Source organism: Protomyctophum parallelum (assembly GCF_964188405.1).
Source record: "Protomyctophum parallelum genome assembly, chromosome: 7".
NCBI lineage: Eukaryota > Metazoa > Chordata > Actinopteri > Myctophiformes > Myctophidae > Protomyctophum > Protomyctophum parallelum.
Window position 1 is genome coordinate 20,134,061 of NC_139705.1, and position 19,147 is coordinate 20,153,207.

The following is a 19,147-nucleotide window of genomic DNA, read 5'->3' on the forward strand; positions in this document are numbered from 1 at the left end:
GAGTGCAGACTGCAGTCCACAACCTCTGAATCAGCTCTACGTCATCTGAAGGGGAGAGGTTGCTGTCCAGCGTGCTGAAACTTCACTAACTCCTGACTGGGTCCTTCCTGACCCAGCCCGAAGCATAAAGCTGCCAGGGGTCGCGTCGCAAGAGTCAGGGCTTAAATAAGGAATTTTAAAACGTGCATGGTGTGTCGACGATCATTCAGCAGGTTCACATTTTAACATTATTGTAAGAAAAGCTTTGTTGGCGGGGCTACTCAAGAATCACCAAAGATGGTTAACTTGATAACAGCCTTAGAAGCTGCTAAAATCTATCACACCAATTATGTGAGGAATTCTCGCGCCATTGGTGTGATGTGGGCCGTGTTCACAATCGTCTTTGCCATCATCAGCGTGGTGGTGTTCATTCAGCCGTTCTGGATAGGGGACAGCGTGAACACCCCGCAGGCAGGCTACTTCGGCCTCTTTCACTACTGCATCGGCAATGCCCTGACGTCGGAACTAACCTGTAAGGGCAGTGTTCTGGACTTCGACAGCATTCCTTCGGGAGCTTTCCGGACGGCCATGTTCATGGTGGGCTGCTCCATGCTGCTGATCGTGGGCTCCATGTGCTGCTTCAGTTTGTTTTTCTTCTGCAGCGCAGGGCAGGTCTACACGATATGTTCTTGGATGCAACTAGCTGCGGGTAAGAGAGAACGTATACGTACACTAGCTAATTCCGAATGAGTATAGATAGTATATAGATGTAGCCTATACGTCTTAAGATTTATTTTGTCTTCCTTTTCTCTTACTTTCTCTTTCAAATTACATTTATTCAAGTAGCATACCTACAGTACAATGTTGAGGTTTAAAAATTTCGAATAGCGTATATAGTTGTACTTGTAACAGACTATTTCTATAGGTTATTGAGTCAAATACATATTTATTACAGTACAAAATATGTGTGAGTATCCACCACATGTAGAAATGGAACCAAATGGGACCCCGACCCTTGTATGGGTTGCTTTGTACACATTGCAAAACAATTAATATATTTACATCTGAAAAATGAAAAATTTTCAGAGGGGGTGCACACACACACACACACACGCACGCACGCGCGCGCACACACCATTTGAATGGGCACTACAGTGACCCACACACCTCTTTAGTTTCAGGAGTGTCCAGAGGGTGTGTGGTTCTTGGTGTCAACAACACTGTAGAAGCCAAGAGATCCTGTTTCAATTCTGAACACCTCCAATGACAGATTGGTTACATGATGTAACATGATTCACTAGGTGATGTGGTGCTTGACAGACAGACAGACAGACAGACAGACGGGTGAGCACCTGAGAACACAGGCACAATTTAAAAAAAGTTTTATATTTATTTTATAAATGGGAGTCAAATATATATTTTTTCTTATGACATTATAAGGCCTAATATTTCTGCAATTGCTAGGACAAAGCCTGATGATAGCTATTAGTCATTTGGGACATAAACAAGAAGTTGAAAAGTAATTTGGGTCTGATAATGATGTACCCTAGTGTTCAAATCATGTACCTTATACATTACTATAGTGGTGCCCGTTGGGTACTGGCCTATTTGGAATGATGCAAGTTGGAAATGAATGCCCCACCCAGTTATTATGTCTGTGTCCCTTTTATATGTGAAGTTCTTTGTCAGGCATGCACAAATATGGAGTCTATGCAGATGTCAGAACATCACCATGTCAGAACAGGTCAGCGCATATATGGAGATCTAGGGGTGATCAGGTGTGACCAATTGGCTAATTTGGGCCCTGTCCAGTAGCCTGGGCTACTTGTGTAATAAAACAAGCCTGTAGTTAGATGTATGGTGCATGCAACTATATAAATCAGTGTTTAACTTCCCCTACAGCCGTGTTGATGGTGGTTGGCTGCATGATCTACCCAGACGGCTGGGATGCTGAACCGGTGAGGAGAATGTGTGGCACGCAAACCGACAAGTACACTCTGGGGAACTGTACGGTGCGCTGGGCCTACATCCTGGGCATCATCAGCATCTTGGATTCACTCCTCCTGTCTTTTCTTGCCTACACCCTGGGCAACCGGCAGGACAAGCTGCTACCAGATGACTTCGAAGTAGCGGGAGCAGTAGGTAAGAGCATATAACTTAAGAGGGTAAATTTGTCTTTATAAGCGTGATAGGATTCCCAGTGGTCTTGTTGGCATGGCAACTTGTACTCTCATGTTGGCATGGCAAGGCACTGAAGAATGTGTATACCTGCTCACTTACTCATTGTAGTTTAAAACAGGTGTTGTATTCGTTTTACTGAGATTAAGGTTAGAAATAAGTTTAGGACTAGCCATAGTTTTACGGAGGTTAAGTTTAGGAAATAAGGTTAGGTTATGGCATAGCTTTACCGACGTTACGTTTTGGAATAAAGTTATGTTTTGGCAAAGCTTTGCTAAGGTTATGTTTGGGATAAAGTTAGGTTTAGGCCAGCTCTGGTGCATAGCGTGAAGGTCCTTAACGCTATGGACCAAAGCAAGGTTTAGGCATAGTTTTACTAAGGTTATGGGGCAAGCATTCTTGTAATTGTTTAGAAGACTCACTTGATGCCTTGAGCATAATTACATTTGTAGGAGCTTACGGGGGCTGTTAAATGTGGCATTAATACATTGAGAGCTAATGTGAGCAAAGAACTAATGCCCTTTGAATTTAACCATCAATTAATGCAGTTTTTCTCCCATTACAGAAGAACCGAAGTAATATGGGATTCAAGCTCAGAAATCTGGCCATTAATATCAACACAAGCATTCTTTATGTTTATGGTGTTTTCCACAGAGCTGAAATGCAAGCAGTATTTTTACGTGATTATGCAATGAAATACAATGTATTATTGGCATTGAATACACACTTGTGCAAATTAACTATGCATTGTTCTGTGACAACTTGAGGACAAAAATAAATAAGCTGGACTAACACGTACATTCCATATAGTATGATCGTCTGTTTTATTGTATGGTGTGTGGTACATTCCATAGTACTGTATGAACATAGATTGGTTTTATTGTATGGTGTGATACAGTCCTGTAAATTAACGCATCTCTAGTCTAAATGTTGTTAACCTTTGACATTAATGCAAATAGCATACATTAACACCCTGGCCTATACACATAATTATTTTGACATGATAAATTTAGGACACCATTATTTAACATCAGAGGTCACTATTGCTATGGAAAGAATATGGTTAAAGTATTGAACAGTTGGCCAAACATACAAATGAGCTTGCACACTTCCTCCAAATGCTTTATTAAAACATCACTACCCAGCTAAATAACCTTAGCTAAGACATTTGTAAGATTTGTTAAAAACTGTACACAGCGGTAATATACATAACAAGGCAAACTCTTTGGTACAGGTATATACAGACAGTTTTATTTTCACTTTTTTCCCTTTAAAGTGGGCTTCTTAACATGACAACTTGTTGAAACCTTCCCAAACATATTCCTGAAACGCGAGTGTATGAGAATACCAGCCTCCCATGACAATTTCTTACAACCGATTGATAGTACTAAATATCAGGTGACTTCCACTAGGTCTACAATGACTGAACACATCAGAGAGCTCTGGATGTCGTGATAGTACAACACTACATCATGTGATTCTGGCTGTGAAAATGTGCATTCTGCTACACCCAGTCCAAATCTGCTCAACGCGCAACTTCCTAATACTACCCTAATACAAAAATTATGCCTGGGGAGATGTAACGTAACCTAAAACAATTTCTAAACAAAGAGAACACAGCACTAATCGAGTCTATAAGAGGAAGAAAGTGGATTGCAAGACTTTTTAATGGAGACAAAACTCAGCAATAGATGCTACATATCCTTGATTTGTTTGGGGTTTAGTGCAGGAGTGAAACCAAACAAGGACGAGTCGCTAGCATTACAAAAGATGGGGGTGGGGGGGGGGGGGGGGGGTGCATGAACAGGTGAGTGAAGGGAGCACAGCAGTTTGAGCCAGTATAACGAAATACAACCCCACTGGACTCTTTAACGACATCGGCACAAAAAAGGGACAGAAAGAGAGAGAGAAGCCAACAAATACAAAGCGAACATACATATAAGTAATTACCTCAATGATAAGAACATTGTAAGAAAAGAAAAAACGCAATGAAAAAAAAAAAAGAAAAAAAAAGAGAAATAAATATTCATCAGATATGCCCAAACTGGAAAGTGACCTGTTGCAGTCTCTGGAGAAAAAGAAAGAGAGGGAGAGAGAGAAAGGGAGGGAGGGAGGGAAGGAAGAAAAGGAAGTGCAGTGGTCAGAAGGTAGCACTAGAAGGTGAGCCAGGGGTGACGTAGGCACTCTGCTGCCGTGGCTCTCTTCTCAGGGATGAGGTCCAGCATGGGAAGCAGGAAATCCGCAAAGCAATCCGCTTCTTCGCGCGGCCACTCGTACTTGTCGACCAGCACCTCCAGCAGCCCCCAGGGCTTCAGCTTGGTGATGTGTTTGAGATCCCCTGCACGGACAACAGCAGTCAGTCCCATTGCTCAGCATAACTACAGCAGGTTCATGCCAAAAACACAGGCAACGTGTACATTTGCATGAAAGCAATACTCCAAGTTAAGGAAACTGTTTGATCATTTAACTATTTGGTTGATGGTCAGAAGTTTGTTCTAACAACCTGGGTTTACTGGGGATATTTTATCATTTGGATAATTACACAGAGACGTGACAATCTGTCTCGAGATACTACAAATTAAACAGAACTTCAAGTTTATACAATAATTTGTGTTTTTTTCGACTACATACTAGTATGGATATTTTCTATTCTGGAAGCAGCTTTGTGATTCACTGCCACCACTAGGTAGGTTGACTCCTGACCTTTTCTGGGAAGGGGGGGGTGGTTAGGAAATTATAGTGCTTCAATAATAATAATTATTTTTATAATAATAATAAACCAAATGAATGAAGAGCAATCAATGTTGTTTTATCAGTTAATGGCGATTATGACCTTACTTTGATTAAGATAATCAGGCTAAGATGTTTACACGACAATAGCTACAAGATTGCTATAATCAGTTGTGCCCTGTGTGTTGTACACATTGATAATCAACAAACATTCAGCGACAAGGGCATTCTGTCAAGTCATTTAATTACTTCCATGTAATCATATTATGTAAACCATACTCTGTTAGATTTATACCACGGCCACAGAACAGAAACTACTCGTTTTATTGTCAAGCAGGCGTACAGACACGGGCGCCTTAATGCACGGGCTTACCAAGGCTAAGCCCTGGGCATCCGAGGATCATAAGACCCGAGCTTAACAGATTTATATATAATTTATATTATAAATTAAATTGTATTATTATATTGCCCCTGCTGTGGAGGACGAGGGGTGACAACATCTGGAGAAGCGCCGGTGAAAGACATGTCAAACCCCTACAGTACTGACCAATAGCTTAGAGTAGACCACTGGTTCCCAAACACTGGGTCGGGACCCATTTGTGGGTCACAGACACGTTTTTATGAGTCACGATTACATTTGAAAACATTTAAAAAAATACACCCTTAAACAGGGTTAGGGCTCTTGATTAGACTGCATGTGACCATAATAACAGTAATAAACACTAAAAATGGTGACAGATCGTTTGCAGTTTCTGATGTTAAGTGGCCATGGTATAAAGATGATAATGCACTCACACAAGTCTTTTTGATTTTGGAAAATAACATACTTGGCAGGAGTTCTTTACCTCCACCTCTTTCATTATTATCAATGTAAATCATTATGCATTATCGCTTACATGTTATTCCAGAAATGTGCACATACTTATCAAGCCGTCGACATTGCATGGGTTCGAGCGATAAGATATTTATAATTAATATAGATTATATCTCAGCAGCAACTAATGACGTATGAAACTTCAAAAACCTCTTTTACCTTTCTTGGTGAAAAAGTCCTTGGAATATTTGCCCGTCATAATGAGCTTGCGAGGGACACTCCCCAGAAGCTCAATGATCAACGCTATGTGGTCTACGCGGTCAGAACCCGCCCGGCATACGGCAAACAAAAGGCAAGAGAGACAAACGAAACAAACAAGATTCATCAGACAGCGCATCAACCACGGACCCGCTCTGGGTGTGTAGGACGACGGCCAAGGAGGAGAGGGTTTCCGGCTGACAGCAATCACATGGGGAAACTTTAGCGTGGAAGAATCAGGCCACCAGACAATGCAGTGGATGCCGTGGTCTTCCCTGTGCAACTCAAAGTAAACTAGGTGGGGGGAGGGGGGATTCTTTTTTTTCAAAGCTAGGATGCATAATTTAAGTTCTGCCGTGGGCGCCAGCAAGAGGTGGTTGAATCATACAGTACGTTTGCAACACAACAGCATGTGTTGTGTTCCAACTACGCCCGGTGAAAAGATGCTACAGTACTATACAGTACAATTATCCATTTGAATGTACAGATGTAACCAAAAGGGCCATTACAAGTCTATTTGGTTATATTGTACACTCTGAGTTTAATTAACACTCAGGATTTTACAATGTACCTTCTACAATTATTGATATATTAAATGTATCATTTAGTAGATTGTGACAGTTTGTTAGAAATTGTTTTTATATGTAGGACAAAAATAAACAGAAAGCATTACATAGCATTACAAGCTGTATGTACATTTAAAACTAATAGGGGCTCCTATTGCGAATAATTAGGGAGATGCACTGAGACTCACTGTAGTAGAATAAAATAAATTGTCGGTTCTTTTGTTTTTGTGCCTGAACAGACACCAACAACAAGTTTGGCAGGTGTGAAGAGTGCTGTCAGGGGGTCATCACCCATCCCTACCCGGCCTTCTCTCCAACTGTTCCCAGGGCAGGCCCCACACAAACACACAGGGTGGCGTACCTCTCTTATCGAAGTATTCCTGTGAGAATTTCCCACTCAGAGAATAGTGGCGCGGGATTTTACCCAGCAACTCAATAACGAGAGCAAGATGATCTGGAGATTAGGCACATCAGGAGTAGAATGAGAACAGAACAGGGAGGGAGGGGGTGATGTGGGTATAGAAACGGCATGGAGAAGAAAGAAACAGAGAAAGCAAGAGAGCAAGGAGAAGTGGAAGAAAAGAGAGCACAGCAGAGCCATGTAGAACATCATATTAACAAATGGAGAATGACAGCCTAGTATGACATGCATTGTATGTTAAGACCAGTGTTTTCACTCACTTGGGTTATGCATTTGAAATTTACACGACAATATCATAAGCCAATAAGATGCAAAAAGTTTGAAGTAAAGGCAATGAGCAGGGTTAAGCCATCATGAGAACCATACAAATAAATATGGTCAGGGATGCACAGTTCACAATATAAAGCTGGTGAGTCTGGCGAAAGTAAAAAATCCCCAATCTATTTTCTACATAGAGAATGTCTGTCTGTCTGTCACAATATCAACTAGAAAAAGTGCCCTTCTGGGCACAGGTCTCCACCAGGAGGATAGGAATGTTTAGGAGTAATATAAACATGTTTTTTGTTTGTTTGTTCCAATCTTTGCCAATCAGGATGGAATATGGGAAATGGTGCAGATCCGTGTTGATCGCACACATGCACAATCCACCTGTTGGTGACGCTATAACAGGCCAATGTGAAATGGGTGGGCTATATTCCTCAGCCTAGTAGGAAAGTGCGTGAAAGATTTCACGTCAAATTGCACGCTGCGTTCATGATTTGAGGCTTTTTGTTCAAAACAGGCCAATCCTGCAAAATTTGAAAGCCAATGTTAGCCAATTAGGATGGAATATGAAATATCAGACACATCCGTCTTGAGCACATGACTATGGAGATACTGTGTAACGATTTGCGGGATTTTTGGACAAAATCCGGAGGAGTAATATCCAAAAATGTGTTTTACAAAAGTCGGCCTCCTAGTGGCGCTCTAAAAGCCAGATGTGAACTAGAGAGACTGTGTACCAATTTGCGCGATGTTTGGACAAAATCTGTAGGTGTACTGTGCAAAAACTTGTTTTGCACAAAGCGGCCTCCTGGTGGCGCTATAACAGGCCGTTCTGGAAATTTTGGGGCAGAGGTTCATCGTTGGTATCCAGGGAGTGTGTGTGCAAAATTTGGCATCGACCGGGTTAACGGTGCCGGAGATTAGCTGCTCACGGACACACGGACGGACGGACAGACGGAGTGCAAAACATACTCTCCCCCCCATGCCTTCGGCCTGGTGGAGACAACTATAATGTTGTAACAATCCAATGTAGACTTATGACAAGCTACGTTGTTGCAAATGATGCAATATGCTCCAGTAGAAGCCAAGCGAGTGTCTGTATGCAATCAAACTAGAAACACTTCCAGGGCCCTAAAAGTAACACCAGTGGCACAGAAAGGTTGCAGGGCGCAGCTGGGAGGCCAGGTGTTGCAGATGAGCCCTCTGGAGATGCAACCTTTGAAACCCCTCAGATGGCAGCATGATCCCCACCCACACCTCAGGTATTCAAGTAAATCAAGGGATTGCATCAATGTAAGGATTTTCTGAAACATCTGTGGAATAAATTAATGCTAAATTAATTTACGGCATCAGCACCGTAAAGAAAAAGTGGCCTTCAATGTTGAGCTCTACTGTGATTAGGTTTTGCATCCAATAAAACGCATACCTACAATATTTAAATGTTACATTTTGGAATATCTTGTGTAGTTGGGCATTCAGAGTCAATTAGCATTAACACGTTTGTTTCTTGAAATCAGTAACTGGGATATAACAGATCATTTCAGAGCTACATACCTTAACTCCTGCCGAGTTACGGTACAGGCCAGTAACCTAATTAAGTTGCAGTACTGCTACGGTAGAACCACCAGCGGAATATTAAACAAAAAGAAGAAAAAGAAGGTGACGAGTTCAAGTAGAATACATAAAAGAAGTTTCTCCTTCTACATAGGTGGAAAGTGCAAGGAGTGCCAATTAGCTGAAGGCTACATCTCAGCAGATAGCTGACGTGCGTGCCCCGTCCTAATCAAGTCTAGACACAGATCTTTGCTCAGCAGTAGACTGAGTAGAGGCTGTCACGATCAAGACATTTTAGTTGACAAATAACAGCCTATTAATTACAATTAATGGTTTAATTGTGTTTTCGGCATTTAACATTGTTAAACAAAACAAAAGCTGCACAGGGCAGATATGACATAAAACCATATCCTTAATCATTTATTTATTCATTTAACAAAATAAATGAACTAAATCCATTTAAAAAGATTACCCAATCTACTGTACAATTTCTCTCTGTGCTATTTCAACGTGCCGCTCCACACATTAGTTATCTCAAAATAATTGCAATCATGCGATTATGTAGTAATTGTGATAGGCACAGGCCTAGTAGCTTAGGGGAGGAGCAGGAGTGTGAAGGGGATGAGAAGAGGTGAAGAGAAAGTGAAGGAGGGAGATGGGGTCGTCAGTAGGGCATCTTCAGCAGTGACAGAAATGTGGCACCATGTGTTAGAGGGGAAATAGACACAGGAATAGAGGTGGTACTTCACCATTACATGATTAGGTTTTTGTTTTAAATAATGTAACTAATTTCAAAAATCTGAAATCAATGTAATGGAGTACCTCAAATGTTTGTTATTGTGAAAAGGAATAGAATTGAGAAAATAAATTAGAGGAAGCAATATTACTGTACTGTCAAAGACAGTGCAGTGATGTGCTGTCAAGTACATGAACTACCTGCAAAACACTTTTTTTTTAAAGATTTTGAAATCATACCAAAAACAGCAATGAATCAATTAGAAATGGAAAACAGATTAAGATTTCCATGGAGCCTTCAACAGTAGGCATTATGGTTAAAAGTGATTGACAAGTAAATATAGCTCTTCACTGTAATCTTTCCAACACAATTAATAGAAAAGAGCTAAAGCTGTTCAAATTGTGACAATTCTAAATGGAGAGAGACAGGACAGGAAAAGCAGAAACAGTACCTTCATCTCTGGAATAATCTTCTCCTGAATGCGGTTCAAATAAGTAGTCCCCCGTGGCCAGCTCAAAAGCCTGAGAAGACAGCAGGGATAAACAGGGACATAATTACCGGATACAGACACAGACACTGTTCTACTGGAACAATATCTACTGCAGTCAGTCACATAAACAACAGGTCTACGGTCACCAGTATCCCTCTCTCCTCTTGTCACTCACATCCCGACACATTTCAGAATATATATATATATTATTAGCCATGGGAACATTTCTAACAAGCAGATAGAATGCCAAGCTCACCATGCAAGCAGTGCTCCATATATCTGCAGGTGTGCTGTATCCAGAGCCGATGAGCACCTCTAAGGAGCGGTACTGTCGTGTCTGGATGTCCTCTGTAAAGTGCTTGTGCTGTGAGAACAGAAAAATAGTAAAACATTCACAAACCGTTATCCTCAACAATACCTGTCCTGGACGGTTAGCTCAACCTGGGCATCTAGGCTGCTGACGGCGTGCCGTGGTTTCGACTCCCGATCCCGACGGCCTTTGCCCCTGCCCCCCCCCCCCCCCCCCCCCCCCCCAACTCCAATACACAATACCATAGTTAGTAACTGTGCAACTCAAGAGCCAGATCATTAATACACCTAATCAGATGCAGGGTTAGAAGTTCATCTCTATCCATCTATTGAGGCAGGTAGAAGACAGTGAACGTGTCGCTGGCGGAAGGGCCTCTAATCAGGACATTATCCCTCAGGTCATTAGCAGCCAACTCACCACCCAGCAGGCGTTCCCAAGGTCTGCAATCTTGACCTTGATCTTGTCTGCATTGAGCGGCTCAAGGGGGTTGATGAGCAAGGCTCCTGCTCCGAGCTTGGCTGTGCAACCACGCAAGGTGAGAGAGAAAGAGAGGGAGAGAAATTAGTACAGACTGAAACGTATGCAAAAAGGAGGACTCCATTAGAAAGTCAATATTTCATAGTTCACTTGGTCATTAACCCATTTTGGGCAGGAACCCCTTTTGGTGTTTTAAACATGTTATAATTTAGCTATTGAAAAATAGCAGATCTACAAGCTCATAGCACGCCACCGAGTGGCATGAAAAATCGTTAAAATGTGCCTCAAATCTTTCCGAAAATTGTCATGATTTAGAAAACTTTTTTATTTTATTTTGACGCCAGGCCTGAATGGGTTAAAAACCCTGGAAGACCTTTAAGTCTCAATAACTAGCATATAAATTCAATCGTTAGCAGGTAGAAGGTCACGTACAGTACAGGTCTAACAATAGAAGGTCACGTACCATTGCCGAGGCCTTCCTGGGTATCATATCGACTGTTGGGCCTCTCCTCTGCCTCCTTCTCCTCCGGAGACGGACTCTGCTCAGGCTCTCCCTCTTTCAGCCCACCTGGAAACCCACCGTCAGTCACCACACTGACTACACCTTCCCCACCTTCAGTCTCAGTGTCCTCAAGCTCGGGAGAGTCCACACCGTTGCAAACGGGATGAGGGGACTCGTCGCATTGACCCTCCTGCATGGAGCATTCCTCCGTGGGTTCTGCGTTGCCATTGTGTTGGTCTTCCTCCCTCCACTGGGCCTGCCTCTCCTCCCCCTCGTCCACATGGGAGAGGCCATTGCAGTTCACCTCCGACAGCCCCTCTGGTCCCAGCCGCGTGGTATTTGTATTCACACTGCACTCTGTGGGTGTAGCACAGGGTGGCACTGAGGATTACTTAATTCAGATCAAGTCAGTTACCAATTTATGCACACATAGCACTTTACAAACGACAAAAGATATGTACAGTATCTATCCATCTATCTATTAACGCCATTAGATAAACGTTTTAGCTCAAGAAATGATTGTTGATTTGTTTTGAATTCAAGAAAATATTTGCTTTTTTCTTCTCAATAAATTTTTTATCCCACGATTTTGTAAGACATTTTTCACCCAGTGTCAATTATCTAATGTAATCCGGGGTTCTACACTCCCTCCGCCAACCTGGGGAGAGCAGCGGACTGACCTCATGCTTTCTTCAATGCATGAGCCTTCAAGCTGTTTCTTTTCACCTGACAGGGGGGAGTTTCCCCGGTTGGACGCGTGGAAGGAACACGTTATTCCAACCAGTTCCTTTCCCCTCCATCAGGCGCCCCGGCTGACCAGGGGAAGGCAGTTTAGAGACCAGGACTACTGCATGTTTTTGTGAGGGTACGTATAGGCCCTTGGGTACACGGGGAGAACATGCAAACTCCAAAAAGAAAGGCCCTTTTGCCAACCCCACCTAGGGTATGGGCACTGATGACACAGAGGAGAGAACACTCCCCCAGTGCCCACAGCATCCCCAGTGGGAATCATATTAGCTTTTTTGGTAATGATTTTTAAAAATGTTTTGAAACAAAATGTTGGAAACAAAAAAAACTACAAAATGTGTCCGTTGCTGTAGGGTGCCCCTGTCGTCATCGAGTAAGAGCGCAAACCACATCAATATATCTGTATTCCTTCTCGCAGCTGACAAATACAACTTTGTTAACTTGCCTGCCAATTCGTCGTGTTTAATGTCTTGTAGGGACACCGGTCTGAGGGGAGCACAAGCCCGTGCTTTGGGAGACTGTGGGTCCTCTTCATCTTCTTCTTCCTCTCGCATCTCCGGGGCCTTCTCCATCTCCTCCAGGTCCATGATGCATTTATCCAGCAGCTCTGCCTGACGTTTCTGCTTCTTCTTTAGTTTTTTCTTCTTGTTCTTGGACATCTTGTGTGTCTGCATCCGAACGGGACAGCAAGGACAGAAACACTTAGAAACCGAGTCACTAGGAATGTACAGTAAACAATAAACATGCAATGCTGATGTATTGTTAATGACATAAAACAGGGAGTGGACTTACTTGTTTTGGCACAGGTGCTGTACTTACTGAAATGACAACATCAAGTTAGTATAAAGTTTGATCACATTGTGCATATAAAATATGCACACAATTTAATAGTATGAAGATCCCATTAGGGATGCTAATTTAGATTGTAGATCGTTTTTCTAACCAATAGTCGACCGCCTTAACCTTTAACAAAAGATTAATTAAAGACTAAAATCTACAATTTAGAATGGACTAGATATGCTGTGCTTAGTGTTACAGCAGTCAAACAATGCCATTTTTTGATTGGAAGCTAGAATATATATTCAGATCATAATTCTATTGCAAATAGATAATTCTATAGAGCATGTGATATCATCATCATACCCAGAAGTTATGCAGGAATGCCTACTGAGTGACCAAAAACGAAACAAACTTAAACATTAAATTGACTTTGTCACTCGATCTGCCATTCACTTTATGCATGCGCATAACCTCTATTCTGCAATAAATAATAGTTAAACTGGTTCATTATTAACATCCCATACTTGCTGATCCAGAGGGAGGGGGTGCCCCAGCCTTCTGCCATTCTGTAGCCTCTGCAGCTACTTTCCTGATGTAGGGGTCATCAACACTCATTAGGATGTTCTCTGGCTTAATGTCTGTGTGAATGATCTGACACTTGGTGTGTAGGTAATCTAAGCCTTGGAGAACCTGGAGAAAACGAAACACACACGTTGCATTTTAGCCATTCATAATCATGACAGCAGCAAAGACCTGAGGAAAACTATCGTGTCGAAACGTTGGGTTTCTGTATTTTAAATAAATCAATTTTGCATTGTGACTATGAGCTGCAGCCTCCCCATTTTTATCAGGAGAAAAGAATAAAAAGCAGAAGCAAAGTCATAAAGCAGTAATAAACAGTACAAGCAAAGTAATAAAACAATCAAAGTAAAATCCAGAAAAAGGAAAAGAAATACGAGGAAGAGATACTACTTATTCTTGCAGGTGAGATTAAAAAAGCCCAAATATACAAGAAAAGCAATTATTATAATAAAGGTAATTTAATTATTATGATAAATGGGCAGTTGATGAGTCAGCAAGGTGTTCAGTTTGGAGAACCTAACAACCCAGAGAAGTGGGTTCCAGTTTACCTGTCGTATAATACTCTTAACACAAGGCAGAGGCAGGCCTTGGTAGTTGGACTTGATGATCCACTTCAGCAGGTGATGTCCCAGCACTTCAAACACCATGCACACATCTGACACATGGCAGTCAAGGCGGCAAAGTGTTAAATGCAGGTGAAGTCAGACTGTGAATGCATTAGCAGCTTGTTGCAGCGTGTCCTTCTCTGCGTTTTGTTGCGAATTAGGCCACACATATTTCTGTTGCACTAGGCCCCAAAGTTATTTCACCTTCACAAGAATAAGTGACATTACACAGAGAAAGTATGTTAGGAGGGAGGGAGGTGAGAGAACACTGAATGATCTTGGGAAGAATCACCCTACATCTTTCGCCTAGGGACAGCTGGATCAGCAGTGGTCCTATTTCTCCAGCAGGTATTCCGGTATACTGTACGCACACTCTCGGGTTAATCGGTGGGCTGCCTGTTGTTTTACACCGTTACTTGTGGGCTGGCTTGCAGCTGAATTTGACACCAAGGAGAGTAACAAAAAAATAAAGTATGGAGTCCCATCTTCCATTTGGGCAAAAACAACAATGGGGTCACCGAAGACAAACCAGGAGGTAATTGGGGCTATAAAAGGATACGGGTCCCATTGACACCAGAGATCTTAAAGTCATCTAGCAGCTGGACCACCATCTCTCTCTTGGGATCATCAGGGTCCGAGTTTCTTACCTAAGCAAAAACAGGAGCAGCAACACAGACACAAAACAAATGCAGTTTAACAAAACAGTATAAAGCTGACTGCAATACTGGTATGCTCATGTTCCAGAGCATTTTTTGTGGAGTGTACAGGTTTCACTTCCACGTGGGACAGTAACCAGGCTCATAGGTACAATAACATAACAGTGTACAATAATGCTGCTTGAACACATAGCTGGATTACTGTATGTGGAGGGAATGTACCAACTGCGCTGTCTAGTAGTGCATGTGTATATATGGCACTAAATGAGAGGTCAAACTCTTGTTGCATGACATCACTAGGTCTTAGGTAATATGAAATTCAATCAAAGTGTCAATGTGCTTCTGTGGCATCATCAATCAAGACAAACTACTCAATTCCTACCATCACTGGGATGATTAACCCATTTAGACCTGACGTCGAAGTTAAAAAATAAGTCTTCTGAAAAGATATATTAAAGGATTTGTGCCTCATTTTCAGGATATAAAAAAAATAGCAGACCTACAAGCTCGTAGCGCGCCACTCGGTGGCACGCTATGAGCTTGTAGATCTGCTATTTTTCAATAGCTAAAGTATAACATAATGCTTAGTTAAAACACTAAAAGATCTCAGTAATCAGTACATGAGCTACTCACAGATCTAAGGAGTTTAATCTCATCCACCGCGGTCTCTGTGTAGTGCTCTGCACTCTTTACCACCTTCATAGCAACAAACCGCTTCACCCTGCAAACGCATAGCATGTTCAATTTCACACAGGAAGTACTGAACATAACAGACAATAACTGTGTCAGTTGGCAGCAATTTGTTTGTATCCTTCACAGAATCACAAACTTCAGGAGTAAAATAATTTGACAGGGTAGTTGATTGCGCTTACTGAATGTCCCAGGCCAGCCAAACTGTGGAGAAGTGCCCCCAGCCTAGTTTCCGTATCACATGATATTTTCCATTGAAAAGGTCTCCTATTTTCACATGATGATAACCACCTAGACACACAGAGAGGACAATCATTGAATGTGTGGCCTAGCAACAGGCACAGCCAGGGTAGAGTCAGATAGATAGACAGGGCACTCACCCTTGCAGTAGTCGTTCGGATCCTCTTGCTCCTCATCGTCAGAGCCAAGGATCTCTTCCTCGGGTTCCTGGGGCCAGTCCTCAGGCTGGGGCTGTGGTTGCAGCTGAGCTCTCGGATGGCCTGCCTGTCTGCAGTGCAAACGCATCCATGCCAATATTTAGAGCACTCTCCAGGACTCAAGGCCAAAGAACACCTTCTCCTGACTATTTGTAAGTAGCTCTGACTCTGTATTAGTTGTTAAAAGTTGATCTATGCATCTATGCATGATCTATGCATTTGTAATGTCGACATTTAGCCAGAATACCCACACGTGTTGCAATATGTTGTGAGCTTGCTATGCCAAATCGCCCCAGAATAGGGACGCTATGGTTATTATTATTATATATATTATTATGGGGTTAAATGAGCACACCACAATAGTTAACTAATAGTGAGGGTGGAGGCAATTTTCTACTGCTACTCCAGAACTGACAAATAGTGATTTCTGATTGTGGCCTAACATATTGTGGCCATTCTGGCCAACAAACATAATTGCGTACTGACCCATACTGCACAGGATCTCAGACAAAGATCACCGTTTTAACACTAAAACAAAAGAGGTGTGGTGCCTCTATGGATCAATTTAATTTAATTGTGGATAGACATACTGCTTCAATAGATATACATGGAAATGGCATGCATTAGGAGTCACGACTTTCCCTAAAAATATGGCAACTGTTATGGCACACTGCTGCAATGTACAGCAGCGGCCAATGAGGCATCTACTTTTATCCATATATATATATATATATATATATATATGTCGATAATACTGCTCACGTGCCCTTACGGTCCTGTCCTTTCTATAAGGCCCAACGATTCAACAGACATGGCATTTCCAGTGATATCTCGTTCACTATTGACCTTTTTCTCCTAAGTCTTAAAGATGACTGGGAGCCTTCTAGCTGTCAGTGCACATACGTATGACAAGTGGTGCGTATCTTCAGAGTGCTCATTGCACTGGCATCTTTTCATTGTAAAATCATGTGTAAGTCACAATATGGTGCAATGTACTGCATGTAAATGTCATGTCAGTGAATCTTTGTTATACCGCATTATTGTGAAGACTGCCATATCGTCCATGTAGAGACAAGCCTACTGCTAGTCTGCTACAGGCAACCACGTTCTGTTGCCAAGAACAATGTTGGAGTGAGATTCACCAGGATGTTTTTTTACAAGCATAGCACATTATACTAGGGATGTGATTGTTGTAAACATTGTCAACTTTTGAACCAATTTGACTGAAGTTGACTCTAAAAATGTAAATCAAAAATGTTTTTCCTTTTTAATTGGATCTTCTAAAAACGAAAATGTGTTCAAATTCAAAACTATTAAGTAGTTTTGTTCATAGTTTTGTTCATAGAACAAAACAGTTTTGTTCATAGAACAAAACACCATACAGTAACGGAAAACTGACACTTCATTCTCACTTCAGCTGCAAGTGAAGTGTTTTTCAGAAATCAAGACCATGGCCCAGCTTTCAGTATACATGTAGGAAATGGGCTATGACATGCAAATCTATTGTTAAGAAAAACATCAGGGTTCACGTATCTGCAATGGTAATATTGTTTTCATTGCAATGCCATGCTTCAGTGGGCTGATGTAGGCTTCATTGTTTTAAATATAGCACTGGGTATATTATGTAATGCTCTGCAGGATGCCTGCAATAGCATGTGTAAACCATAACATTGACCGCTGATGATTTAGTTAGATATCAGTAGGGGTAGCAGTAGCATACATTTTATATTTTCTTAGCTCTGAGAACAATGGCCACAGTGCAATCATTAGTGAACCATTTTCATCATGCAGCGGTTTGTATCACCCAAGACATTATACTTTCTTGAGATGAATATGTGCATCTTCTAAAAGATATCAATAGACTACGAGGCATTATACTTTTTTATTTGATATGTATAATTTGAAGAGAACTCATCCGTCAAACTAGTCTTTTGCGTTGACAAATCAATGCCAAGACTAAAATAACATGCGTTACTACAGACACGGCCGTTGACCTCACAACTTGTGTACTGGGCAGACACACAGCACGTGTATGTCAGACTGCCAATGTGTCCAGTCCTTTTTTGGACACCTGCAGTGACGTGCAGACAGCCATTCAATCTAAAAACTAAGTAGGACCCACAGCTGGGGGCAACGACAACTCACTTTTTGCTGGATTTCTTTGCTTTCGCCCTCTTCTTCCTCGCCTGGAGTGCCAACACTGCAAAAGAAAAACAGAGCTTAGTTAATTGATTAGCTCGTTGACCATGCACAATGCTAATTGATTTAAAGCACTTATTACGCTACACAATATCTAGATACACGATAATCTACTCAACTGAACGGTTTGTTGTTTGCGACTGTCTGAAGAGGCTAGATGTGTGCTAGCTTGCCCACTGAGCTAGCTACCCCAGGGTAACCTTTCTCAGAAAAGGGTTAACATTTCGTACGTGGCAGAATTGCAGCTGTCTAGACAGTTAACCTACGAAGCAACTACACCGTTGTCAGTCACTTAGTTTCTGTGTACACATGATGAATGTACAGCTGCACATTAAGCTAAGTGAGAGGCTGGCTAATCCGGTTTCTTTCTATTGACGCCAATGTAGCTTCAGCCTCAACAGTGCGTGACAGACAGACGTTGTCGGTTCGATTCCGCCACCGCCAGAAAGCGAGCCCGTGTCCACGACTCTTTTATATTCAAAACAATAAGCGTAGCATTGATTGTGTTGTCTGACGCGCCGGGGAAAGGAACGATACATAGGCGTTTAGATGTGTGTGTTAAGATTACCTTTTCTCTCCATGGTGGCAGAGGGTTCGGAGCTAGCCGTTAGCTTGAAGACTAGCAATGTTGGTCGAACATTTCCAACGCGCATGCGCATTCATTCCCTTTCGTCAAGGGGGAGCGCCCGCCCCCTACCTTACTTTTCAATACCTGCCTGACCTTTTAGTTGGTCTGTCAGACATGTTAAAAATCTTCAAATCATTCTTCTCATTATTCTTTATTTTGTAATGAGCTGTCAACATTTTTCATATCTATGTATGCTGTGTTTGTTTTGTTTTGCTTTATGGATATCATTATATATAATACCTTGCTTGTTTTTATATAATGCTTTTTTGTTTTTATAACAAAAAACAAACAAAAATTCATATCCAACACCACTGATATCAACGTTATGTGATATTTTGTACTGAAGCCAGCGCTTAAAGGGTCGGTTTTACTTACCACTGGGCTAGGGTGGGCTGCAGCATGGGGAGGGGGGGGGGGACAGAAATTGCTCTAGCCCAGGGGCCTCGACTCCTATAAATCCGGCACTATGTACCTAAATCTGACACAATCTGTGTTTTGATCAGTTAAATGTATGCAAGCATAAAAATGCAGATGGACTACTTAT

At 41.9% G+C, this 19,147-nt stretch overlaps 2 protein-coding genes across 3 annotated transcripts; one reads left to right on the top strand and one right to left on the bottom strand.

Moving 5' to 3' along the window:
• Window positions 1-276: 276 nt before the first annotated feature.
• Window positions 277-2,852, top strand: lhfpl5b (LHFPL tetraspan subfamily member 5b; the record flags this gene model as incomplete). Its single annotated transcript, XM_083769708.1, has 3 exons — window positions 277-688; window positions 1,882-2,121; window positions 2,812-2,852. The coding sequence occupies 3 exons, from the start codon at window positions 277-279 to the stop codon at window positions 2,850-2,852; spliced, it is 693 nt and encodes a 230-aa protein (XP_083625834.1).
• A 105-nt stretch (window positions 2,853-2,957) lies between these two features.
• srpk1a (SRSF protein kinase 1a) lies at window positions 2,958-18,602 on the bottom strand. Of its 2 annotated transcripts, none has more exons than XM_083770243.1 (16): window positions 18,544-18,602; window positions 17,922-17,976; window positions 15,720-15,847; window positions 15,522-15,630; window positions 15,283-15,370; window positions 14,553-14,640; window positions 13,937-14,043; window positions 13,331-13,496; window positions 12,819-12,844; window positions 12,472-12,694; window positions 11,241-11,636; window positions 10,718-10,818; window positions 10,247-10,354; window positions 9,952-10,021; window positions 5,921-6,013; window positions 2,958-4,495 (listed from the first exon to the last, which is right to left on the bottom strand). In XM_083770243.1, the coding sequence occupies exons 1-16, from the start codon at window positions 18,554-18,556 to the stop codon at window positions 4,311-4,313; spliced, it is 1,956 nt and encodes a 651-aa protein (XP_083626369.1). In that variant the 5' UTR covers window positions 18,557-18,602; the 3' UTR covers window positions 2,958-4,310. The 2 variants fall into 2 exon arrangements, with proteins under 2 accessions (XP_083626369.1, XP_083626370.1); XM_083770244.1 differs by lacking the exon at window positions 5,921-6,013 and adding an exon at window positions 6,887-6,979.
• Between the last annotated feature and the right edge of the window lie 545 nt (window positions 18,603-19,147).